Raw genomic sequence first — 27,777 nt, forward strand, 5'->3', positions numbered from 1 at the left:
CTCAAAGCGAGCATAGAAGTAATTTAGCCCGTCTGGTAGGCTCGTGTCACCGGGCAGCTCTCGGCTGTGTTTCCCTTTGTAGTCTGTAATAGTTTGCAAGCCCTGCCACATCCAACGAGCATCAGTAGGTGTAGTATGATTCAATCTTTGTCCTGTATTGATGCTTTGCCTGTTTGATGGTTCGTTGGGGGGGCATAGAGGTATTTCTTATAAGCTTCAGGGTTAGAGTCCCGCTCCTTGAAAGCGGCAGCTCTCCCCTTTAGCTCAGTGCGGATGTTGCCTGTAATCCATGGCTTCTGGTTTTGGTATGTACGTACAGTCACTGTGGGATGACGTCATCGATGCACTTGTTGATGAAGCCAGTGACTGATGTGGTGTACTCCTCAATGCCATCGGAGGAATCCCGGAACATATTCCATTCTGTGCTAGCAAAACAGTCCTGTAGCTCTGCTTCATCTGACCACTTTTTTATTGACCGAGTTACCGGTGCTTCCTGCTTAAATTTTTTGCTAGTATGCAGGAATCAGGAGGATAGAATTATGGTCAGATTTGCCAAATGGAGGGCGAGGGAGAGCTTTGTACGCATCTCTGTGTTTGGAGTAAAGGTGGTCTAGAGTTTTTCCCCTCTGGTTGCACATTTAACATGCTGGTATTAACTTGGTAAAACATATTTAAGTTTCCCTGCATTAAAGTCCCCGGCCACTAGGAGTGCCACTCTGGATGAGTGTTTGCTTATGGCGGTATACAGCTCATTGAGTGCGGTCTTAGTGCCAGCATCAGTCTGTGGTGGTATGTAGACAGCTACGAAAAATACAGATGAAAACTCTCTAGGTAGATAGTGTGGTCTACAGCTTATCATGAGATACTTTACCTCAGGCGTGCAAAACCTAGAGACTTAGTTAGATATCGTGCACCAGCTGTTGTTTACAAATATGTATAGACCGCCAACCCTTGTCTTACCAGATGCTGCTGTTCTATCCTGCCGATACAGTGTAAAACCCGCCAGCTGTATGATGTTCATGTCGTCGTTCAGCCACGACTCCGTGAAACATAAGATATTACAGTTGTTAATGTCCCGTTGGTAGTTTAATCTTGCTCGTAGGTCATGGATGTTATTTTCCAATGATTGCACGTTTGCCAATAGAACAGATGGCAGTGGGGGTTTACTCGCTGACCTACGAATTCTCAGAAGGCAGCCCGACCTCCGCCTCTTTTTCTCCGTCTTCTCTTCACGCAAATGACTGGGATTTGGGCTTGTTCCCGGGAAAGCAGTATTACCTTCACGTCGGACTGGTTAAAGGAAAAAGCTTCCACCAGTTATGAACTTGGCGCACACCATACCCATGTTTCCCGTTAAAAAGACCTATCACAAAACTGTGCATGCTTGAACGAGCATTATAACTCCGCCGAAAAAACGCACGTCATTCACCTTTTATGGTGACAATAACACCCTTATTTGCTGTATATTTGGGAAATATTGGAATTAGGCCAAGACAGTATCTAAAGGAAATAGCAATGGCAAACTTGATCAAGATGTTTTTAGAGGTGTTGGCAGAATTTTTTCAGTGACATTTGCTATAGCCTAACTGACCGTTTCTGAAAGACAAAAACAATTGAAATTGTTGTGGACCTGTAAACAGATCGTTTTAATTCAATGTTTTGCTTTTTTGGGGGGAGGGGCAAAATATGCTCCACTACACGCAAATTCTGAAACATTCTAAATGTTTTGTTTTACTACATAAGGCTATGCAAAATATCCGCTGTCTGTTCACATGTTAAGTTCTACTGTATGTTATAAACAACGCTTCCTTTCGGGGAGCAAGGAGAGCAATAACTTAAAATGATAATAGCCTGTCTAATAGGGGTGAACTGTATGTTCTACCATTAATATTCCCATTACCATGCACATCAATCATTTAATGGAACCTAGTAGCCTACTAAATAGATAGGCTATGTATTTCAAGTTTTGCAATATCATAGGCAGCAGGGTTTATAATACCAGTATACGGTCAAATTTAACAGTTGATCTGTTACACCAACCCGGTCTCAGATTATTTCATATTATTCTGTACGTAAATCCGAGACAACGCATTTATTCTGCATTGTTAAGTTTGGTATGGTTACATAGGACAGAAACGAAAGGAGGGTGGTTGATCAGGGTGGATGGGTGTTTCGAGCAATCCAAAGGCGGCAAGTTCGAATCTCATTACGGAGAACTTTAACATTTCATATAATTAGAAACTTGTCAACTACTTACTACTTTTGAGATACTTTGCAACTACATAGCATGCTAGCTAACCATTCACCTAACACTAACCTTAACCCTTTTTGCTAACCCTTCCCCTAAGCTTAACCCTTTAACCTAACTCCTAAAATTAACCCTAACCCCTAGCCTCGCTATTGTTAGCGAGCTAGCTAACGTTAGCCACCTAGCCACCTCTTTGGAATTTGTAACATATCATACATTTAGAAAATTCATAACATTTTGTACGTTTTGCAAATTCTTAACATATTGCACATTTTGCAAATTCAAAACATATAGTATTAATTGTAATTCGTAACATATCTTAAGAAATGGATGAGGGAGACCCACAAATGATTACATACCATACGAAATGTACCATATCATACTGAATGGAGTGACCCCGATTTATGTACAGAATAATACGAAATGCTCTGAGACCAGATTGTTTACATTGAAGTAAGCCTACAGTGCATTCAGAAAGTATTCAGACACCTTCACTTTTTCCACATTTTGTTACGTTCCGGAGTGGCGCAGCCGTCCGCGATCAGGAGACTGCGCACAATTGGCCCAAAGCAAAAACATTTAAAAAAAACTTCACACAAAGCGTCATACAAACCTGTATTTGGGGAGTTTTTCCCATTCTTCTCTGCAGATCCTCTCAAGCTCTGTCAGTTTGGATGGGGAGCATCGCTGCACAGCTATTTTCAGGTCTCTCCAGAGATGTTTGATTGGGTTCAAGTCCGGGCTCTGGCTGGACCACTCAAGGACATTCAGAGACTTGTCCCGAAGCCACTCCTGCATTGTCTTGGCTGTATGCTTAGGGTCGTTGTCTTGTTGGAAGGTGAACCTTGGCCCCAATCTGAGGTCCTGAGCACTCTGGAGCACGTTTTCATCAAGGATCTCTTTGTACTTTGCTCCGTTCATCTTTCTCTCGATCCTGACTAGTCTCCCAGTCCCTGATGCTGAAAAACATACAGTACCAATGGGAGAAACTCCCCAAATACAGGTGTACCAAGCTTGTAGCGTCATACCCAAGAAGACTCGAGGCTGTAATCGCTGCCAAAGGTGCTTCAACAAAGTACTGAGTAAAGGGTCTGAATACTTAATACATTTGCAAAAAAAAAACTTAAATGTACTTTGTCATTACTGGGTATTGTATGTAGATTGATGAGGGAAAAAAACAATTTCATCCATTTTAGAATACGGCTGTAACGTAACAAAATGTAGAAAAATTCAAGGGGTCTGAATACTTTCCGAATGCACTGTAAACTACAGAAAAAGGATCTTCCTTTAATCATGACAGTGTTGCGAGGACATTGTTCTGCTCCCTGTCAGGGTTTACATTCCCAGAGGATTACCCCTGCTCTCTTAGCTTCAGGCAGTCAGTTACTCCCAGTCCCAGGCACTGGCTTTTGAGTGAGGGGAAGGACCATGTCCAAGTCCCCCTGCTCTGCACCACTCTGCTCCCTCACGTCACCCATGGGCTTTGTTTTAATCCCACTGCCATCCATTATGCTCAGTCACCTCTTAAGCCCTCTGTGTCCTCAAGATCTTTCCTCTCCTCTCCTCATTCACACAGCACATTCCCCTCTTCCCACAACCATGACCGCAGAATGATGTCTTTTGGTGGGGGTGCTGTCGAGTAAAGGGGGGGGTTCTCCGCTCATACAGGAGTAATAAAGTTATTTGTATATACAGTACCAGTCAAATGTTTGTGAAGACATCAAAACTATGAAATAACACATATGGAATTATGTAGTTACCAAAAAAGTGTTAAACAAATCAAAATATATATCATATTTGAGATTCTTCAAAGTAGCCACCCTTTTCCTTGATAACAGCTTTGCACACTCTTGGCATTCTCTCAACACACAATACCAATATGATACATAAACGACAACAAACCAATGGTCATGACCATCAAAGGGGCCATTGGTTGTTCATGACTCGATGAACTGTGCTAATTTGGAAGAACAGTCAGAGAGACGTTATTGTACTGTACAGTCTTTTGGCTGAAACCGTGGACCAGTGGCAGGGAGTGTCACACATAGTAAGAGGATGTGGGTCATTATACGACATGTATCAGTAGTGAGAACTGATAGCTGGATGAGAGGTCAAGGATTACTCCACTAAGCTTGTTGTGACCACAGATTGTGGGGCAGCAGCAATCAAAAAGAGCACAGAGCCTTGCCAGTAGGGATTAGAGAGAGATGTGGTGGGGAGGGTGCTGGTACGTTTACTGGCAAACACCGGAGCTATCGAGACGTCCCGTTGCTATGTTACAGTAGATCACTATCCAAACAGAATTCCCATTGATTTTTTTTATAACACACGGCGAATGTCATTACTGTGCCTATTTTTGTTTGTCCATTATCAGAGGAATATACATTATCTTACATTATATTTGGATACATTGTCATTTTGTATCCAGCAATGGGCTGTGAGCACTTTGTGTTGTTTTACGAGGTCCCACTAATACTGACAACACTCTCTCTCTCTCACCGTGTCTGTTACCCAGAAAGCTTTGTTGTCCCTCAACCAACATGTATCTGCTTAACTGGTTTAACAAAGACACGTAGTACATGCACAAGATACTGTTTGCTGTGGCGATATGGAGCTTTCCCTGTCTCTTTTTTAACCTACTACGGAAATGAGCTTAGTCAGTGATCAATGTAAAACTAGCTATATCATGATTGTGGACTTATTCTGCCCTCTAACACTGCCTGTGTTACTATAAGAGCTGTGAAAATGTGACTCAGAAGTACCACAAAGGTGAACAAACAATACATGATTGTGAGAGGACAAGGACCGTTAATGTTAGAATCATATCCTTGTAATCTAATCTCCACACATATCATAAAGGGGATGATTAACGACTCCAACCTGTAAACCAGAGAATGGTTAAGACTGATGCCTATCAGCCTGTTGTTTATTCACGTTGAAATGCCGCAAACAATTCACCAAAGATCTTGGAACAGAAAAGTTGTTTTAAAGTGCTTCCTCTTAAAGGCCTACTTGTCACATTCCTGACCTGTTTTCCTTTTTCTTGTATTTATTTAGTTGGTCAGTGCGTGAGTTGGGTGGGTTTGTCCATGTTTGATTTTCTATGTTGGGAGGTTTTTGTTCGGCCGGGTATGATTCTCAATCAGAGACAGCTGTCAATCGTTGTCCCTGATTGAGAATCATACTTAGGCAGCCTGGGTTTCACGTGTGTTTTGTGGGTGTTTGTTTCCGTGTCTGTGTTTGTTGCACCACACGGTACTGTATCGGCTTATGCACTTTGTTTATTTGTTTTGTTAAGTCAGTTTCAGTTTCGTTATAATAAATCATTATGAACCCTAACCACTCTGCGTATTGGTCCGATCCGTCTCGCCTCTCCTCGTCCGAGGAGGAGGAAGAATATGACGATAGCCGTTACACTACTCTTAGCCTAAATATGATATAAAGCCATAAAACTCTTAATCTTCTAACCATATTGAGGATGTTAGCAGCGTTTGCCCATAAGTTAAAATCATTTTTATCTGTTCAGGTGTACTAATATCAGAGCGAGCATCTTTATTTCAAGAATGTTTTGTTCTTAAATCAAGGAAACGCAACCATCTCCATGACATGAATGTATTTTTTTATTACATTTTGCATTTATTAAAGAGAATTTTTCTCGACAACATACATTAAGCTGTGAATCAGATGTTAAGGAAGGAAGTAGTGTGACATCACAATATCTTACAGTTCAAAGGGAGTTGAGAGTCTCTGATGCATCTGTCAGTGTGTATATATATAGAGCAAGGGTGGAAGACAAAGGCACACACCACAGAGACTCACTGTCCACAGTAACCATGGATACCGCGGCCAGAGATGCAGTCTGCACTATCGGGGTTCAAATGACCTCCCCTTTACTAAGCCTAGTCTCATGATGATGCACTCATTGCAATCGAACCCTATGTGCATCTGTGTACATGTCAGTTCAATTAACACATACTATATATGCCTCTGACGTGGGAATGTTCTACACGTTCCTCCTGCATTGGCTGTGGATGATAAATAGTTGGCTTTTCTCCATTGTAAATCAAAATCTGCTCGAGATCAAGAAACTCCCCTATCTACATAATATACCAAGGGAGTGCTCTGTTCATTTGGGGAGACGTGGTCAATTAAAATGAATATAAAGCAAAAAAAATAAGAAAATAAGTGTCAAACATCAGATTGTTCGGTTAAACTCTCATTCACCTTGATAAAGGGAGTTAGTACAAATTAAATGACTTGAATCCTCCTGGAACATGTGTTTTTAAAAAACTGGTTAAATACATCTCCTAATAGTTATGAAACGCTTCTCTATCACAGGAACCAGCCTGCTTTTCACTGTTTAGAGTGTACACTAGGAACCAGGTGTCATGTCAGCACAGTATGTTGCTGTGTTTCTCGTTCGTTAGTGTTAGATTATTGCTGTGCACCAGCAAGACCCAAAGTGGCCCTCTCAAGAACAAACATGAATCACTCCAATCAAACAGCAAAATAAAAGACAATACCAGGACTTATTGTATGAAGAAGAAAAACCATCACACACACAACATCGTTGACACTGGCAGCACAACAAAAGGGTTGCTTTAAGCGCATCATTGGCACAATCAGAAATGAACCACAAATAAGAATGTGGGGGTCTCCACCCCCGGTATATTTCTAGGGACCAGAATTACAACAAGGACACCTACATTCTATATTTGCCTTTATCAAACCAGGGAAAAGATGACATTAGAAAAATACCACAAAGAAACATAGTTAACAGCTAAAGAAATTGTCACTACTCGGGGTGTAAGGCACAAATGTACATGTGGAAGAGAAGCAGGCTATCAACAGATGTAATCCAGTCAGAGGCCTGCATGACGCGCCTAGAGAAAATGGGACGTTTCAGAACCTGCCAAAATGGCCACTCTCCACACCTGGCAGAGGGCCCAACATCCACACACTTCTCTTTTTCATGTGTGGACTTCCATGTTTTTTTCCCCCTTTGCACTTTACATGCAAGAATGAGGCTTGTTGACACGCAGTGAGCTAGCAGCCAACCCGGGAGAGAGAGAAGTTACTGACTGCAAAGCCACAGTGCAGAACGTATGTAGATAGATGCCCATGTAGGAGTGATTTAGGGAGTGAGTTTCAGGAGTTGTGTGGGTAATTTTTCTGACTGCTATGGGAGGTTCTGCTCCAACATGTAGGTTCCATCTAGCACAGTTAAATAAATATCTCCTCCTCAGACAGAGGTCACATATAACTCAAGCTTCAAAAACCAAAGGACCTAGTGGACCTTTTGTGTCAAGAAAGTGGTACTGGCTCCAGTTGAATGACTTAAAATAATTTCACACGATTAATTCATATTAAAAGATTTTCTCTCTGAGCCTAAAAAGTCAGTATTTTCAAAAGCACTTATTAAAAATAAATACAACAAGCTATTAGTATTAACAGTCATGTGTTATTCAGTAACCAGTGCAGGAGATTCTCAGACCAAGGCTTTTTTAACCAGAACTTGATTGCTGTGTCCAGTTGCTGTAACACTGAGAGGCGTTTCACAGTTTTCCACGTAAACTCAAGCTGTCGTTCCAGTCGGAGCTCACTGTGCCCAAGTGCTTGCTGGGAGAACGCTCCAGTCCTCACTATACAATTGATCCACTTTTCTCCCGCTGTCTGCTTTTGGCAGTCGGTTAAGAAAACAAAACATCAGTCAAGTCATGGTGTTCAAATGTCCAGCACAACCACATCTTGAATGCTACAACGGTGACATGTTGCTCGTCAATGAAATGTTCATGAAAGTCATTTTCTTCTCAGTAGCAAGTGTTCTGTGTTTCTGAGGAACTGGGAGTCAACAGCCTGAGCTCAACAACAACAACAACAACCATTTGTAGAATATTTACATATATATATAAAAGAAAGATCTTTTAAATGTGTGTTGCATTTGCTGTACATAGACCAAAGACTAAAGGAGATGCAATCGTGTTCCCTGTTTTGTTTTCTGAGCGTGCTGATTATGTGCAGGAGTCATTGGACTTGACTTTCGTCGAGAGGGACACTAAAGAGGGTTTAGGCGGGACGTCGGGCTTGAGGTGTTTGACCCCGGTCCGGGGCAACGAACCGTAAGAGCTTATGCTGGGTTGTCGGGAGAGGGACATCCCCTGGGAAGTCATGTGCATGGAGTCCACCCTCTGTGGGGCGGGGGGTGGCATCTCCACGCGGTTAAAACTGGGGTTTCTGGACATGTGGGAGGAGTTGGACGAGTTGGTGTTGTGCTTTTTGAGGGCAGATCCTTTCTGGGCGCTCATCGGGTAGCCTCGCTTGAACTCGTGGCCGTAGACAGAGGAGTGGACCTCCAGCCGCTTGCCCATCTGCGGCACGGCGGGGGGGATGGTGAGGGAGGCCTCCCTCTGGGGCACGCGAGGCGGCAGCCCGTCGCTCTCCACCAGGTTAAGGCCGTGGCAGGGGCTCTTCAGGGCCTTGTACTCCAGCGTGGCCCCCTGGTCGTCCAGGCTCATCTGACTGAGGTCACTGCGGTGGGGCTGCTCCACGTACTCATGCTGGTAGGCCTTCTGGTGCTGGTGCTGGGGGAGCACCACCACACTGGGGATGTGGCCCGGGGAGGCCCTCAGAGCCAGGTCAGGGGAGATGACTGGGGAGCCCATGGGCGGCAGGTCCTTGGTGCAGGCGTTGATCAGGTTCTGGTTCCTCTCCCACTCGCGACTTCCCCAGCTGGGCTTGCGCCTAGGCTGCATGGGGGTGGACTCTGGAGTGGGCATGCCGGCAAGGTCCAGGTGGTGCTGGTCGGCTTTGATCAGCATCTTGCCATTGGTGAGGCGGCCGTTGTGCATGAGCGGGGTGAGGATGGCCTCTGGGTGACCGTCCTTGACCCCGGTCTCAAACAGACCCGTCAGCTTGGTCACGCTGTTCATGGATCCCCTCCTATCGTGAACGTGGTCCTTGTCTTTACGCCTGGTCAGCTCAACATCTCGCCGGCGGTGGTCACACACACAGTACACGAGGATACCCGATAAGATGGCGCCCATGGCGAAGGCCAAGATGACAGCGATGGCCAGCAGTGTGACAGGGACCAGCTGGTCACGCCCCTTCTGGTAACTCTCACGAATAACCCCTGCAAAGACAAGGATTCAATTATTTCAAATATATGAGTGATCAATGACTTAGCTGAAAATCTAAATGGTTAAATTAACTGACGAATGAAGCACAAATAATGAGGAAACATTTGTCACATCCAATTTGTACTATTTGCAGCAATACTGTAGCCTACTGTCAGGAAATGTTATCAGTTTAATTCCAGCCTTACACTTGGCAAAAATGAGCTTATGGTTCCTACAATGAATTCAAAGATTAAACCTTGGCAGTTGAAATGAAAAAGATATATTAGATAAATGAACGTTCAAAAGGAAAGCTTTTTTTCCTCGATGCAAATGGGACTCGTTTCATATGGCTACGATACAATCTCATATCAGAGAATAACAGTAAAAATCTCTGATTAGACCTCCAAATCAAAGGAGTTGTGTCATACATTTCTTAGAGGCCACTTTCCAGCTGTAAAGAAGAAGAAAAAAGAGGGGGTTGGTTTCCGGCCAACTAAAGAGATGATTCAATAAAAGTGCAGCAAAACATGATGACGAGAATCTTGGCAAAGGAAGGGAGAGAGAGAAGATATTGGATGGAATGAAACAACAGTAGGTTGTTTTTAATTAAATGGGCACAGCTCCGGCATTAGGAGTCCTCATCACTGTAAACACAGACAGAAGTGATAACCTCCAGCTCCTTGATAAATGTGTTATCTAATGCCCATCCATGTTCCTAGAGTTACATAGAAAAATACAGTCCTCACCAAGTACAGATGTATTATGCATGTAACACACAAGACCTATGCAGAGGTGGTGATGAGCTACTTTAAAGGGGAGGATGAGGCAGTTGGCTTCCATCAGACCTATGCAGAGGTGGTGATGAGCTACTTTAAAGGGGAGGATGAGGCAGTTGGCTTCCATCAGACCTATGCAGAGGTGGTGATGAGCTACTTTAAAGGGGAGGATGAGGCAGTTGGCTTCCATCAGACCTATGCAGAGGTGGTGATGAGCTACTTTAAAGGGGAGGATGAGGCAGTTGGCTTCCATCAGACCTATGCAGAGGTGGTGATGAGCTACTTTAAAGGGGAGGATGAGGCAGTTGGCTTCCATCAGACCTATGCAGAGGTGGTGATGAGCTACTTTAAAGGGGAGGATGAGGCAGTTGGCTTCCATCAGACCTATGCAGAGGTGGTGATGAGCTACTTTAAAGGGGAGGATGAGGCAGTTGGCTTCCATCAGACCTATGCAGAGGTGGTGATGAGCTACTTTAAAGGGGAGGATTAGGCAGTTGGTTTAAATCGGGTGTGCCGTACTACAGTATACAATACATACACAGTATGTCATACGTCATTAGGAGTACTATAAAGATCTGAATAATGTAATTCCTGTATCCCAAATGGCACCCTATTCCCTATTTAGTGTGCTACGTGTATCTATGGCCCTTGGGGCACTCTTTAGGTAATAGGGTGCCATTCGGGATACAGTCCCAGTTTATGTTTCCAGCTTGGCCACGTCACTGTGGTGCTGGATGGAGAATCACGGTTCCCATAACACAGATAGACACTGATCTTTCGTGGGATGAAAAGGCGAGCCTGTTGAGTGTCTGTAAAACGAACATCTAGAATCCTGCTTCAGTCGTCCTAAAACTGGAATGTAAAAAGAAACAGCATTTTTCCTCATTCCGCCCAAATGAAGTGCTTATCATTGGAGTTGTCTTACTGAATGATTTCTGTGAGGAGTAACAAGTTTTATCTAGTGTGTGGTATTAATTGATGACGTGTGTTATGTGGAGGCCTCTGATGACTAAATGACCTGCCTCCATGTGAAACATCTGTTTCTCATCTGAAGTTGGTAACATCAGAGAGTCTTTCATTTCTTCGACTTCCTTCTTGTTTCACACGCCTCAGCTGCCATTTGTAAGCGTTCAGCTTTCTCTTCTATGCCAGCATGGCACACTGTAATTTAGGCCTGTGTTTTCTGTCAGTTATTGTCTTGTGACTGAAATTACATCCAGCTATAGGTTTTATTTAAAAAGTGTTGAACTGAAACGTTTGACTTTATACATAAATAAAAAGGATTGAATGTGTAACCAAACAGCACTTGAGGTTAGCAGCTCTAAAATCTTTTGTGGAAAGAAATGTGTTCCGTACGTGAATTGTTTTCTGGCAGTACTGGTCCATTCCATTTCAAACCTTCTAAAACATAAATATATCAGTCTCTGTCTCGTTTGTTTTATTATGGGAGATCATGGACAACTTTGGTACAAAATCTTTGTGACATTGAATTTAAGCATATTAATCATCCACAATGGTGCAGTTCAAATACTGTCAGGTGGATTTGAGAACAACACAGTCGGAGGGGTTGAGCATGTCAGAGCTAAGCGTCCATAAAGAAAAGAGAGCTATGGAGCTGGCCGTCTGTCTTCTCCCAGGGTAAGAGGAAGGTTAATGCCTCTGAACCAACAGTGACTGGGTCTCCCTCAAACATAGTTCCCCTGCCTCGAGCACCTGGTGGTGGTGGTGGTGGTGGTGGGGGGGGGTTCAAAACCAACCCAAAAGCCTCCCCAGACCTTTCATGTATGAAGTCAATTTTTTCTCAAATTAACTTCAAAGAGGGTGCAACAAAAGGACAATAGGCCTCAGACAAATCCCAAGACAGCAGGCTTTTAAATCAAGGTGGCTTCCCTCATTTGAAGGGCTCATTCATCAAGTAAACTAATGTTCAACTTTTTAATACTTGGATGTTCTTGGTTGACATTGAGAATCCCAGAGTATCTAGGACAGCGTGTTGAGGCTTAACATTTAAAGAAAGCAATTTTAATTATTTGTTGCCTCATAACGATGTTATCTTGTGTGAGGTAATAAACAGTGATTTATATCGTCCAGTTTTGACTCTTCTCAGACTGCAGAGTGAAAGGCCACCAGAATACATTTAATAGCCAACAATCTAATTTGAATTTCATACCTCCAAAAGCCTTGTCACACCGATATTTAATCCAGATTTCAGATATTCTTCCTACGTGTCAAAACAACCCAGCACTTCCTTGTAAATGAGAAACACTGTCATGAGTGACAGAGATGTGTGAACATTCACACAGACAGTCTTTAATCTGTGAAGTTAGTGGATCCTGTTGTTGCTTGCCTGCTTGGTGACTGAGGCTATAACCTCTGACTGAGGCTAGAACCTCTGACTAGGGCTAGAACCTCTGACTAGGGCTATAACCTCTGACTGGGGCTATAACCTCTGACTGGGGCTATAACCTCTGACTGGGGCTATAACCTCTGACTGGGGCTATAACCTCTGAGTGGGGCTATAACCTCTGCGTGGGGCTATAGCATACACAGGCATAGTCTGAAAATGATAAAATCTCAATCACGTTGAAATGCGTTCAGTGATGTGTCCCTACCACAGTCTTTCAGCATAAGGGCTCTATTCAGTCTGTATCGTCGAAGAGTTACAGATTTTGCGATATAAATGTTTTGGTCATTTTGAATTGAGTCGACATGTGCAGCGTTCACAGTGAATGCTGTCTCTGCCAACATGGGAACATTGCCTTAAATTTCAATTGGGCTTTTTGCGCCGAATTTCCACGATACGGTTTGAATAAAGCCCTAAATGGTGCTAACACAAAACACAATATGGACCCAGCTGACTGGAAGGGAGGATGAATGGAAATGCCTTGAGGTTACATCTACCGTGCCTTGGAGAGAACCCCATTTTTGTGTTCAAAGATTGTGGTCGCCTTTTCAACTTGGAGGACGAGGTAGACCATCACTTAGAGGAAGCTATGTGCCGCAGAGAAAACCAATCTCTGTGTTCAAAGATCATGGTTGTGGTCATGATCATCTTTTCAACTGAGAGGAAGAGGCAGACCATCATTAAATGTAGCTATAGCTACAGTGGGTATCAGAAGTATTTACCCACCTTGGATTTGATCACATTTTGTTGCATTACAAAATAGGATTGAAATAGATTTAACTGTGATTGTTTGTCATTGATCTAGACAAAATACTACATAATGTAAACGTGAAAATGTTTTGACAAATGTAATAACTATAATATAGTTGTTGCATAATATTCACCCCCTTTTGTTTAGGCAAGCCTAAATTAGTACAGGAGTAACATTTGGCTTAACAAATCACATAATAAGTTACATGGACTCACACTGTGTAAAATAATAGGGGTTGACATGATTTTTTATTGACTACCACTTCCTCTGTCCCCCATACATTCAATTCTTGACTGAGGGACATATGTTGATATGTAAGGTCCCTCAGTCAAGTATTGAATTTCAAGCACAGATTCAACTACAAAGACCAGGGAGCTTTTCAAAAGCCTCATAAAGAAGGGCAGTGATTGGTAGATGGGTAACAATAACAAATCAGACATTGAATATGTCTTTAAGCAGGCTCAAGTTAATAATTATGCTGTGGATGATGTATTAAGCCACCCAGACACATTAAAGATGCAGTCGTCCTTCTGAACTGAGATGCAGGACAGGAAGGAAACTGCTTAGGGATGTCACCATGAGGCCATTGGTGATTTTAAAACAGCTACAGAGTCTGTGATGGGAGAAAACAATGTCTAGTTGAGTTGTCAACTCATGTGAAATCAATAAAACATTTCACCATGTCATTGGATTTAGGTTAAAAGTTGGATGAAAAAAATGTGAAATGCCCTGACGTTGATGACTTTGACGACAATTGTTTTCCCCAGTGAGCGTTGTATGTTCATACCATTAGGATCTATTCTGTATCTGCTAGCATTATATGGATGAATCAGTATAGGCTAGTTAATGCCATTATCTATTAACCCAACTCAGGCATGGCTAATTTAATGACCCTTTCCACTTCCATGCATACCCTCAAGACATGCTTTGTTCACCAAGAGTCAATGTCAGAGGGAATGCTTGACAATAAAACGATTAATGAGTTATGGACATATTGGATACTTCACTGAATTTAAACACATTTACTGTACACATCTACAGATATGAATGTATTTGCATAGTCTCTCTGCTCAGTTACAACATGTATATGTTCTGTAACTCTTTAGTCAGAGGCTCTGAGAGAATATTTCTATTTGATTGGGCATATACACCGAGTTATGAGCTATGATCCCTTATTGATGTCACTTGTTAAATCCACTTCAAATCAGTGTAGATGAAGGAGAGGAGACAGGTTAAAGAATAGTTTTTAAGCCTTGAGACAATTTAGACATGGATTGTGTATGTGTGCCATTTAGAGGGTGAATGGGAAAGACAAAATATTTAAGTGCTTTTGAACGGGGTATGGTAGTAGGTGCCAGGCAGGCGCACCGGTTTGAGTGTGTGAAGAACTGCAATGCTGCTGGGTTTTTCATGCTCAACAGTTTCCCGTGTTTATCATGGATGGTTCATCACCCAAAGGACATCCAGGCAATTTGAGACAACTGTGGGAAGCATTGGAGTCAACATGGGCCATGATCCCTGTGGAACGCTTTGGACACCTTGTAGTCCATGCCTTGACAAATTGAGGCTGTTCTGAGGACAAAAGGGGGTGCAACTCAATGATAGGAAGGTGTTCTTAATGTTTTGTCAACTCAGTTTTTTGTACTCTGTTTGAGTCATGGTTACTTAAGAACCTTTTAGGACTCTATTTTAATTTTTTATTATTTACAATTATCGCTTAAAGCCCCACCTATTTAAGATGGAGAACACTGTGCTCAAGCTAAACATGTGGAGATGTACTCAGATCAAACTGTGGAAATTAAAATCACTTATTTTAATTGCTACGCATTTTACGGTGAATGGATTGAATAGAGCACCTTGGGTTTAAAATATATGAACACCTCTGAAAGACACAAAGAGGAAGACCCATGTGGATCCTGTGAAATGCAGACATACTGCACTGTATGTGTTCTCTGAGGCAGAGGAAAAAGACAACCTAGCAGGGCAACACAATGCAAGCTCATGGGGAGGAAGGAAGCCTGTTGCTTGAAGCTCGATATAAATGGCGGAAGTACGCAATAGTAAAAGTAACAGGTCTGATTATTTTTCTGACCTCTGCAAACATTACTACTAAACAGTCTAAATAGATTAAACATACTTAGAATCAATAGGAGAGGACATATCATCGTTTCTCTCGGTTCACCTTAACATTACAGGGTATGTAATCAAAGGCTTCCTGAGTAATCAGATCGTTGTCCTCATTTCTGTTATTCCCTTTATTCAGACTCCCCCACAGACTTTCCAGCCTGATAGTGGTGTATTCAAACTTAAATGACATATTGGCACAGTAATTGTCTCCACTCTGAGGTTGTGCTTCTATCATGCCACACAGGTGCCAGGGAACTGAAGCTGAAAATAACCCTCTAGAGACAATTCCAAGTGTAAAATACCAGCACTGAAGGTAGTGTTTTCTATGACAACCAGAAGGTTGAGTGTTTGCTTTGACAACCAGAAGGTAGAGTGTTTGCTTTGACAACCAGAAGGTAGAGTGTTTGCTTTGACAACCAGAAGGTAGAGTGTTTGCTATGACAACCAGAAGGTAGAGTGTTTGCTATGACAACCAGAAGGTAGAGTGTTTGCTATGACAACCAGAAGGTAGAGTGTTTGCTTTGACAACCAGAAGGTAGAGTGTTTGCTTTGACAACCAGAAGGTAGAGTGTTTGCTTTGACAACCAGAAGGTAGAGTGTTTGCTATGACAACCAGAAGGTAGAGTGTTTGCTATGACAACCAGAAGGTAGAGTGTTTGCTATGACAACCAGAAGGTAGAGTGTTTGCCTTGACAGCCAGGAGGTAATTATAAAAATAAAAATAACTTTATTTAACTACGCAAGTCAGCTAAGAACAAATTCTTATTTTCAATGATGGCCTAGGAACAGTGGGTTAACTGCCTTGTTCAGAGGCAGAACGACAGGTTTTTACCTTGTCCGCTTGGGGATTCAATCTTGCAACATTTCGCTTAAACAATGATGAAATGAAATATACATATGGAATACACATGTAAACATGCAATATTGAAAAGCAAAACTGTCCGGGGAAAACAGACACGTTTGTTGATTTACGTCCATTTCATTAATAGTGGACAAAAGGGAAGAAATTAGAAGAAACACACTGAGAATGGTTTCCAGCATAACAAAATATGTTCCCATGTCCTATACACATCTACCCTTCATAGTACACAACCAGATGATTTATTTTCATAAACACAGATGCCATTCAAACCTGAGCCAGGGAGTAAAGTGAGAGTTAGTTGTGGACATACCGTTCAGGCATTAGAAAAGTGACTCTACGTGGAACAGACGACATAGGCCACAGAGCAACGGGAGAGAAAGCCGCCTTTCCCTCCCTCCCTCCCTCCATCTGGATAGCTTTTGTAATGAACCCATAAATTGAAGAGACACACAGAGATGGCCACAGGTCGGCGGGGTGGAGGAGGGAGAGAGGGGGAGCGCAGGACTCATTCCCTCAGACAGGGCAGGGGACAGATAGATAGGTATAACTCCAGTTGGTAGGGGGTAGGATGCTCCATAAATACGGTTAGTAATTCATTTGCACTACAATAAGGTACAGCCTTGGAACATTCCATCTGGACCAATGAAAGGTCCTGTGGAAGGGAGACTGTTCACAATGGTAACAGACGGTGGTGTGCAGGGAGGGAGGGAGGGTCGTGGGGGAGAGGTGGGATATCACACAGATAGATGAGCCCAGACACAACGGTGCTCAAATGTACTGTGAAAGCCAGAAATGGTCACCAAGCAACAGTGGTGCTCTCATCTGGTAGATGGGGAGTTACTAAATATCCACTGTTTTACCATTCTAATTATTCCAATGTGTTGCCCTAATACATATTGATACTGTCATATTCATTAACAGATAAGGATCCCAAAATGAGTGAGCTGCAAAGAGGAAGTTGGAATGTCATGTAATTTTAATTGCTAGCAGGGATAAATCTGGGGGCTAAGAATTTGGGGAGTTATATGTCTTCAATATTTAAAGCTTAATTTATTTCAAAACATCTTCTGGTGATGCTGAATTCAGATTTCCCTGTACTGTATGTACAGTATTCATATTGATGTGGCTAAGAGGGAGGTTTGATGTCTATGGTTATGCTAAGAGATAGAGGCTGTCAGGACCTATAGCCTTGATGTATTAGATTGGCTCTCCTGTTGTGTTTTCACAGTACATTCGGCACCTAGAGCTAGGAATGAGAAGAGAAGTGCACCTGCACAGGTGAAAGAGGGATAAAGTAGAGGTCTTCACGGTTTCAACAGACACAAAATGCAGAGATCCGACCCGAGACACGAGCGGATCCTGGTCCTAAATTCTGACTTTTGTCTCGAATCTGGGACTGGTCTGATATAATTGCCACGGGTCTCGGGTATGGGCAATTAAAATGTATTTACCGACTGGACCCGATTGGACCTATCCTCTGTTAATTTAGTGTTTGTGTAATGAGAACTGTGCGAGCTTGTTATCTGGGTCAGCTAATTGCAACTCAATAAAACGTATAGCTAATATCCTGCTGAAACTGGAACCTTGGCCTAGGCTACTGTTGATTGTGAAGTTGGAGTCCTTTTTCATTAAAGTAAAATGAAAGTTAGAGGAGAAAGAGTATAGTGAATAGGAGCCGACAAGGGGAATGTCCTCGGGGACAAGTTTTAATATTGTAGTGGACAAAGATTAGAAGAACATTGGTGCAGCCGAATGGACTGTGTGCAACTCGCTATTGAGGTTTGATGCACTTTTCTGGACTGTGTGCAACTCGCTATTGAGGTTTGATGCACTTTTCTGGACTGTGTGCAACTCGCTATTGAGGTTTGATGCACTTTTCTGGACTGTGTGCAACTCGCTATTGAGGTTTGATGCACTTTTCTGGACTGTGTGCAACTCGCTATTGAGGTTTGATGCACTTTTCTGGACTGTGTGCAACTCGCTATTGAGGTTTGATGCACTTTTCTGGACTGTGTGCAACTCGCTATTGAGGTTTGATGCACTTTTCTGGACTGTGTGCAACTCGCTATTGAGGTTTGATGCACTTTTCTGGACTGTGTGCAACTTGCTATTGAGGTTTGATGCACTTTTCTGGACTGTGTGCAACTTGCTATTGAGGTTTGATGGACTTTTATGGACTGTGTGCAACTTGCTATTGAGGTTTGATGCACTTTTCTGGACTGTGTGCAACTTGCTATTGAGGTTTGATGCACTTTTCTGGACTGTGTGCAACTTGCTATTGAGGTTTGATGCACTTTTCTGGACTGTGTGCAACTTGCTATTGAGGTTTGATGCACTTTTCTGGACTGTGTGCAACTTGCTATTGAGGTTTGATGCACTTTTCTGGACTGTGTGCAACTTGCTATTGAGGTTTGATGCAATTTTCTACCTTTGATTTATTTTTTGTATTTATTATCAATTGTTTAGTCATTATTATTATTATTGTAAATTATTATTATTATTATTGTAGGCCAATTTAACCATCTAAACAAGTTATTTAAATAGCCTATGCAAAAAGTGTTGAGTGTTTCAAAAAGTGTTTCATTTTGTTGAGATATTTTTGTTGGCTAAATGAACTTTTGTCTTTAATGTTGTGCTCCATATTTACACTGAACAAAAATATAAACACAACATGCAACAATTTCTAAGATTTTACGGAGTTACAGTTCATATGAGGAAATCAGTCAATTGAAATCAATTCATTAGGCCCTAATCTATGGATTTCACATGGCTGGGAATAGGTATGCATCTGTTGGTCAGAGATACCTTACAAAAATGGCCCTCAGGATCTCAGCATGGTATTTTTGTGCATTCAAATTGCCATCGATAAAATGCAATTGTATCGTAGCTTATGTCTGCCCATACCATAAGCCCACCTCCACCAAGGGCCACTCTGTTCACAGCGTTGACATCAGCAAACCACTTGCCCACACAAAGCCATACACGTGTTCTGCGATTGGTATTTGATATTTTATTAGGATCCCAATTAGCTGTTGCAAAAGCAGCAGCTACTCTTCCTGGGGTCCACACAAAACATGAAACATAACATAATACAGAACATTAATAGACAAGAATAGCTTGTGAGGCCGGTTGGACGTACTGCCAAATTCTCTAAAATGACGTTGGAGGAGGCTTATGGTAGAGAAATGAACATTCAATTCTCTGGCATCAGCTCTGGTGGGCATTCCTGCAGTCAGCATGCCAATTACATGTTCCCTCAAAACTTGAGACATCTGTGGCATTATGTTGTGTGACAAAACTGCACATTTTAGAGTGGCCTTTTATTGTCCCCAGCACAAGGTGCACCTGTGTAATGATCATGCTGTTTAATCATCTTCTTGATATGCCACACCTGTCAGGATAATCTTGGCAAAGGAGAAATGTTCACTAAAAGGGATGTAAACAAATTTGTGCACAACATTTGAGATATGCTTTTTGTGTATATGGAACATTTCTGAGATATTTGATTTCCTCTTATGAAACATGGGACCAACACTTTACATGTTACGTTTATATTTTTGTTCAGTGTATTTTAAGGTTAAAATTAGGCCTGTCGTAAAATAAATAGCATTAGCCTATTGGTGTCATTTGTTGGGTAGGCCCTACGGTAGGCAATCACCTTTGTTCATAATTAATTTAATGACGCAATTTAATAACCTGTTAATATTTTCCATAGAAACAATTACTTTAATTCATTTTTAAAGTTAAGCAACTTTGTGAAGGTTTGGTGTAGCATGGCTATTATTTGTCTAACCTACTGCCGGCCTATGAAGGCAGTATACACCAGCTGGCTATTATTAGGCTTAGCTACTGCCGACCTATGAAGGCAGTATACACCAGCTGGCTATTATTAGGCTTAGCTACTGCCGGCCTATGAAGGCAGTATACACCAGCTGGCTATTATTAGGCTTAGCTACTGCCGGCCTATGAAGGCGGTACGCACCAGCTGGCTATTATCAGGCTTAGCTACTGCCGGCCTATGAAGGCAGTATACACCAGCTGGCTATTATTAGGCTTAGCTACTGCCGGCCTATGAAGGCAGTATACACCAGCTGGCTATTATTAGGCTTAGCTACTGCCGGCCTATGAAGGCGGTACGCACCAGCTGGCTATTATCAGGCTTAGCTACTGCCGGCCTATGAAGGCGGTACGCACCAGCTGGCTATTATTAGGCTTAGCTACTGCCGGCCTATGAAGGCGGTACGCACCAGCTGGCTATTATCAGGCTTAGCTACTGCCGGCCTATGAAGGCAGTATACACCAGCTGGCTATTATTAGGCTTAGCTACTGCCGGCCTATGAAGGCGGTACGCAGCAGCTGGCTATTATTTGTCTTAGCTACTGCCGGCCTATGAAGGCAGTATACACCAGCTGGCTATTATTAGGCTTAGCTACTGCCGGCCTATGAAGGCAGTATACACCAGCTGGCTATTATTAGGCTTAGCTACTGCCGGCCTATGAAGGCGGTACGCACCAGCTGGCTATTATCAGGCTTAGCTACTGCCGGCCTATGAAGGCAGTATACACCAGCTGGCTATTATTAGGCTTAGCTACTGCCGGCCTATGAAGGCAGTATACACCAGCTGGCTATTATCAGGCTTAGCTACTGCCGGCCTATGAAGGCAGTATACACCAGCTGGCTATTATCAGGCTTAGCTACTGCCGGCCTATGAAGGCAGTATACACCAGCTGGCTATTATCAGGCTTAGCTACTGCCGGCCTATGAAGGCAGTATACACCAGCTGGCTATTATCAGGCTTAGCTACTGCCGGCCTATGAAGGCAGTATACACCAGCTGGCTATTATTAGGCTTAGCTACTGCCGGCCTATGAAGGCGGTACGCACCAGCTGGCTATTATTAGGCTTAGCTACTGCCGGCCTATGAAGGCGGTACGCACCAGCTGGCTATTATCAGGCTTAGCTACTGCCGGCCTATGAAGGCGGTACGCACCAGCTGGCTATTATTAGGCTTAGCTACTGCCGGCCTATGAAGGCAGTAAACACCAGCTGGCTATTATTTGTCTTAGCTACTGCCGGCCTATGAAGGCAGTATACACCAGCTGGCTATTATTAGGCTTAGCTACTGCCGGCCTATGAAGGCGGTACGCACCAGCTGGCTATTATCAGGCTTAGCTACTGCCGGCCTATGAAGGCGGTACGCACCAGCTGGCTATTATTAGGCTTAGCTACTGCCGGCCTATGAAGGCGGTACGCACCAGCTGGCTATTATCAGGCTTAGCTACTGCCGGCCTATGAAGGCGGTACGCACCAGCTGGCTATTATTAGGCTTAGCTACTGCCGGCCTATGAAGGCGGTACGCAGCAGCTGGCTATTATTTGTCTTAGCTACTGCCGGCCTATGAAGGCAGTATACACCAGCTGGCTATTATTAGGCTTAGCTACTGCCGGCCTATGAAGGCAGTAAACACCAGCTGGCTATTATTAGGCTTAGCTACTGCCGGCCTATGAAGGCAGTATACACCAGCTGGCTATTATCAGGCTTAGCTACTGCCGGCCTATGAAGGCAGTACGCACCAGCACTCCAACTGACTCCAACAGTTGAGCTTGAGGTGGGAAAGAATGTTTCAGCTCTACCAGAGTTACTCCTTTAATCTAACAATATAATCCTTATCTTTATCAAATATATTCTGATAGAAAATGTACGAATGAGCCTCCTTCTGTATGCCTATATCTGTATTGCAGTAGTAGCCTCTAAGAAATACATGTTGATGTCGGGAACATGGCTAGCTTGTCTCCTTTAATATATGCTTTAATATTCAATGTCATACAGTGGATGACTAGGCCTATATGCATGCAATGCCCTGATGCATTTATTGCTCAGATCTCCGACAACTTAACAGTGAAGTGGACAAGTAAAAACCAATAGACTATGATGTTTGGAATATGCTACACATCGAAACACAATGAATAGGTTTCCTGTAATTTGTTCTAGTCAGTTTTTAAGGACACGTAACTGTGGATCATTTGGCCAATATGGCTTGTTTATTGATGGCGCTAGCAGCGCAAAGTTGGAGGTTTCTTTCTCTCCGTCTTTCTCTCGACTGTCCTCGGGTCCATTCGGAACGGTTCTCCGTTTAAAAAAATATATATTTATGCATATCGCGAGTCGGGTGGAAAAGCCACGGATCCATTTGGGAATGATTCCAACTTTTTGGACCCCTGAAGACCTCTAGGATAAGGACATAAGGAGATGAGTACTGCAGACAGTGGCGCTCAATTTGCCATGCAGGGACGCTTTAAGCTGCATGGAGGCAAAATGGTGCTTTAATACAATCAAAGCAGGGAAATAAATAGTCAAGCAAGAGTTGAAAACAAGCCATGCAAATACAGTCAATCACACAACCAAAACAGGCAATATTAGAGCTCACTTTAAACACAAAAAAGCAACATGAGCTGAAATTGAACTGATAATACTGAGACAAGCTGCAAAATTGTTGTTGAAAAGAAAAACACTGAGAAGCTTGGTTTGAATGTGAGCCCTTGTTGCTGTGAACTGGGTTGCCATGACGGTTGCCATGATGGACGGGGCCAGTCAGGTCCCAGGTAACAGCAACGAGGGTAGCAACACCACAGTGATGCTGTCTAAGCATGCTGTAGTCTCTGCCACCATTGTGTCTGTCTGGTCTGGCTACAGTTGTCTGGTTCCAGCTCCCAGAGAGGAAAGAGCGAGAGGAGAGCAACAGATAGCTCACTGAGATTCATCTAGACTGCATTCCCATTCTCCACCTTTCTCCCACATTAAACTTCCTAGCATAGATTTAGCAAAGCTAGAATTCTGTCCAGTCAATGTTTTCACCAATCCAATGCGTTTAAAATCCACAATGGGAAGTGCTCACTTCTGGAGAAGGGAATGGCAGAGAATTGGGATGCAGCCATAGAGTACCACCCAGGAGACTTCACACACTGCCACGCCCCAGAGAGAGATATGATGACTTCACCCTAACACACACACACACACACACACACACACACACACACACACACACACACACACACACACACACACACACACACACACACACACACACACACACACACACACACACACACACACACACACACACACACACACAGCTGCACTCCTCGTTGGTGTGTGTGTGAGTGTGTAAGTGTGTGTGTGGGAGTGTGTGCGTATGTGTGTGCGAGCGTGTTTTCTATGGATGTCTACGTTCACCTCTAATCATCCTTATTGATTATCAATATCTACTCACGGCAGCCAGTCATCTAATAAGATGACTTCGGTAATGTACCAGGGAGACATTACATTTGATGTAATGGAACTTCTAATGGTTTATCTTTTATTACAGGACAGGGCATTGATCAGTGTAATCACAGCTGTGTTTTCTCTGGTTGTCTTTATGTGTCTGGGCTTAAAGTGACCTTGAGCCAGCTGGGATGTTAACACGGCAAAAAGGGCCGTCCATATCATGCTCCTGCACAAGATAAAGCTGGGGCCATCTTCTTGTGAAAATAAATACATTGCAATCTTAATTTTTTTTCTTCCTGAAGTGTAATGGTGTGTATATTACATCTTCTCAGGGACATTAAACTCTTTGTTTAATAAATCTCTCTACGGGGTGAGGCAATTTGTTCTCTCCTGACACTGTTACAGTTCTGGGCTGGTCAGCTGGAAGCAGACACGGTAAACTTCATCCCTGCCACAGGATAAATGGACTCTTCTATTCCAAGGCTTACCAGTGGCGTCCTGCTGGGTCTGAGAGGGCACCGCCATATAGGGGTCCCTCTTATCTGAGGGCATGGGGGGGTCCGCCTGCTCCACCATGCCGCCCCGACCCAGGGGTCCTCCTGCTTGGGGGTGGGCCGTGGTGGGGAATGGGAGGGTGGGATGGCCTGCCGGACACAACACAGGTTAACTCTCCTCACACTCTCTCTTACACACACATATACGCATGCACACAAACACACTCTTTCGGGGGGCAGATGGGCTGTGCGAAGTTACAAAGCAGTGTGTGTGTCCCTTCCTGCCTTCCTGCCTCCCTGGTGAGGTGATCCTGGGCAGCTCATTACTGGGCCCTGTATCTCCAGAGAGCTGTGACTTGAGAGAGAGAGAGAGAGAGAGAGAGAGAGAGGGGGTATGTGGCTCAGGAGAGGTGAAACTCTCCTGTTCTCACTTACATGTCACGCTGCCGCTGGCTCAGACTAAAAAGCCTCTCACAAAATCACCTCAGGGAGGCTTACCTTTGATATGAAGAGCAAGAAAAAGTCCTCATCCCTCCCTAACAAACCTGTCTTCTGTTTTTGTTCTCTGCTCTCCTCTAACCGCTACATTTCAATGTCAATCCATCAGCTATATTTAGCAGAGTGCTTTGAAAAAGCCCAACAACATGACCAAATTAATCATGAGGGGTAATTAAGATATTAATGTCCTTTAACCTAAATTGCCATACCGATTACACTCATCAATGACACTGGCCTGCTTGCCACATTTACAGCTGGACTAAAACAAAACTAGTCCATACCATACTCTGTTATTTGTCTATGTTGTATCAATATCCAAATTCATTCTCCTTCACTTGGTTCCAGTCTGTATCTTTTTGTGGCTCCTCTATCAAGAATGTCCAAATAAATCCCATTATCAGTGTCCATCCTCACGTCTCTCCTGTTTAGAGCAATAACTTGAGTCTCCTTTCAGGCGACCAGCAGCCATACTGTAATCAACAGCTCGTATGTTAATCAGGCCAGCTCCCAGTAAACCATTTTAACACGCTTTCCCATGAGGGGGTGATGGTTGCTGAGAGGCTGGTGGTGGGGGTAGGGAGAGGAAGGGAGGTGGTAGGGGGCTGGGGGCTGGGATTGTTGCCGTTTGTCTACCATGCACAACAGCCCCCAAGCCTCCGCGTGGCAATCATTAAAATGATTTATTTAACAATGCACCGTGGGCTGAGAGATTAGTGTGACAGGACTATTTTATAATTCATTTTCTTCGGCCAAGGGAAGTGCAATTCAGTCAGATGACACACATACAGAGGCAAAGTACCAGCTCCTTGGAAAAGAAATTCCTAAACTGCCAACTTGTGCAGATTCCTTTTTAAAAAAGTTGAACAGAGGAGGGCTTGTCTAGGGGGAAAGAAAGGGCATTCGTCTTCAGCACTGTATCAACAGTCTGTGTCTGAAACGCTTGGGTTTGACTGCCTCAAATACACAGCAATACCTACAGGGAGAAACAAACACTCACAACTGCAGGGCTGCATTTAAAAACAAATGCTTTGTATTTCACCTGAAATCTGACAGGAACAAATGGGGGAACACAGTAGGGTGAAAAGGGATTATATCTGGAAGGTTATCACCCCCCAAAAATTGCTATTCTTGTCATTCCATATGGGAGTGTGAATGCTTGGTCTTGTATAGATGAAGTGTGACGTGCTATGGAGGACTGTGACATCGTTGCAGGCTAATCAAGAGTGTTTATCATTCTTCTTCATAAGCCTGGAGGGAAAATTGTTTAATCAACCAGCACCAAGAATCGAGCATAAACACATTCAATAGATGTAAGTGTGGAATTGAATTGTGCTGTCTGTCTGTGTGTGTATGCTTGCTGTAAGCTAGTGGTACCGTATAGCAGTGCTGTGGGTTTGTATGGAAAATGTTGGAGCTTCTAGAGCAGTGAGCTTGTGTTAGCCTCTGTCAACAACCTCCATCATTTTCATGCACCTTGATGAGTCTGGTGAACCACAGTGAACCATGGAGGCTTTTCTATTAACAACAAGATCCATCCAATTAGGGAAACAAAGGTTAGGACAAATCAATGCTATTGCATCGCAGTCTAGAGGTCCTTCACAGCAGAGCAGAACAGGGCAGGAGGAGGGGTGGAGGGGAGGGAAGATCTGGACTCGGAACACTGAGGAGTGGATTAGGAAAGGTTCTAGATGCTAGAGAATGACACTATATATGACAAACTGGGGGGAAACAAAAGTAAACTGACCATGGCGAGGCCTTTCATGACTGTGAGGACTGGACTGAACGTCTACAGAAAGAAAAGGAACGGAAAAAATAAAGAAAATGAAACATTTCAATTAAAGCTCAGCTTGTTTGGCTTCTCGTGAAATAGTGGGCGGGGTTTCATTATGATGAGAGCAAAGAATTGATTGAACGGAAGAGCTGAAAATAAATACGTGTGAGGGGAGGTATCATCTCGTTACCTCAGGTTTGGTACTTACCGTTGAGGGCCACGAACGCATCTAAAAAATCAAAGGAAAAATGTGTTAATTCGTTTTTTTCAAGGAGCAAAAGCAAAAAAAATACATTGGCATTATCTAAACGATCTCTTCAAAAGGCGCATTCACAGTGCACCATAGCCACGGGCTGAAGGACATTTTTTCCCTGGGCTAAGCGAATGTTCACCTTACCCCAGGGCTAGCTGGCTCTGCTCAGGAGCAGGGTTAGCATCAACTTTTCAGGGTTAGCCCCAGAAACATTGTGCCAAAATAGCCAGTGTGAATCAGGGTCAAGAACAACGCCTAGAATGCTCACTGTCCAATCACAAAAGCTGCACTGTCACTTAATTTACAAATGCTTGTGATGCCTGTAATGCAGTAAATTAATATTCGACAATGGGTTGGTTAAAACAAGCATTATGATTGGTTGAGACGTGTTCTAAGCAATACAAAAAAAACGATGTTTTGCACGGGTAAGCCTATGAAACAAAAATGGGCATCTTGTTTTCTGTTCCATCTGAGAAATCCCTACTGATCCAGTGTCCCATCAGCCCAGCCAGCCAATTTTTTGTTTTAGTTTTTTACCCCTTTTTTGTGATATCCAATTGGAAGTTACGGTCTTGTTCCATCACTGGAACTCTCATACGGACTCGGGAGAGGCGAATGTCGAGAGCCATGCATCCTCCGAAACACGGCCCTGCCAAGTCGCACTGCATCTTGACACACTGCTCGCTTAACCCGGAAACCAGCCGCACCAATGTGTCGAAGGAAACACCGTCCAGCTGGCAACCGAAAGTCAGCTTGCAGGTGCACGGCCCGCCACAAGGAGAGCGCGATGAGACAAGGAAATCTCGGCCGGCCAAACCCTCCCCTAACCCAGACGATGCTGGGCCAATTGTGCACCACCTCATGGGTCTCCTGGTCACGGCTGGCTGTGGCACAGCCTGGGAACAAACCCGGGGCTGTAGTGAAGCCTCAAGCACTGCGATGCAATGCCCAGACTGCTGCTCCACTCTGGAGGCCCCAGACAGCCAATTCATTAACTTGATCTCCACTGTAAAAAGCATGTAGAAATTGTTTCCCCTTGCATCTAGCCTAACATTTGGTTTGCAACAACGGGGGTTTGTACAAACGTTTCTGTCTGTCAACATCTCCACTGTCCTATTAAGAATTAACGTGTCTGGACATCTTTTCTCAGCCAGTCAATATCATGAATAAGAGAATTTTTTACAAAGAAAGGTAAATAGAAAAACCGGTAAAA

The 27,777-nt window shown here is 43.5% G+C and overlaps 1 protein-coding gene across 6 annotated transcripts in view; it reads right to left on the reverse strand.

Annotated features, from left to right (window-relative positions):
• Positions 1-5,850: 5,850 nt before the first annotated feature.
• LOC129853078 (semaphorin-6A-like) overlaps positions 5,851-27,777 on the reverse strand; it is a 94,155-nt gene continuing 72,228 nt past the window's right edge. The window contains exons 17-20 of one of the 6 annotated variants that reach the window (XM_055918749.1): positions 26,520-26,540; positions 26,285-26,326; positions 24,037-24,192; positions 5,851-9,377 (exon numbers count right to left, since the gene is read on the reverse strand). In XM_055918749.1, the coding sequence (XP_055774724.1) occupies positions 8,260-9,377; positions 24,037-24,192; positions 26,285-26,326; positions 26,520-26,540 (1,337 nt within the window). In that variant the 3' untranslated portion in view covers positions 5,851-8,259. The remainder of the gene's footprint in view (positions 9,378-24,036; positions 24,193-26,284; positions 26,327-26,519; positions 26,541-27,777) is intronic. The other 5 variants (XM_055918750.1, XM_055918752.1, XM_055918751.1 and 2 more) reach the window with 5 other exon arrangements.

The sequence above is a fragment of the Salvelinus fontinalis genome, chromosome 4, assembly GCF_029448725.1.
Source record: "Salvelinus fontinalis isolate EN_2023a chromosome 4, ASM2944872v1, whole genome shotgun sequence".
NCBI classification, from domain to species: Eukaryota; Metazoa; Chordata; class Actinopteri; order Salmoniformes; family Salmonidae; genus Salvelinus; species Salvelinus fontinalis.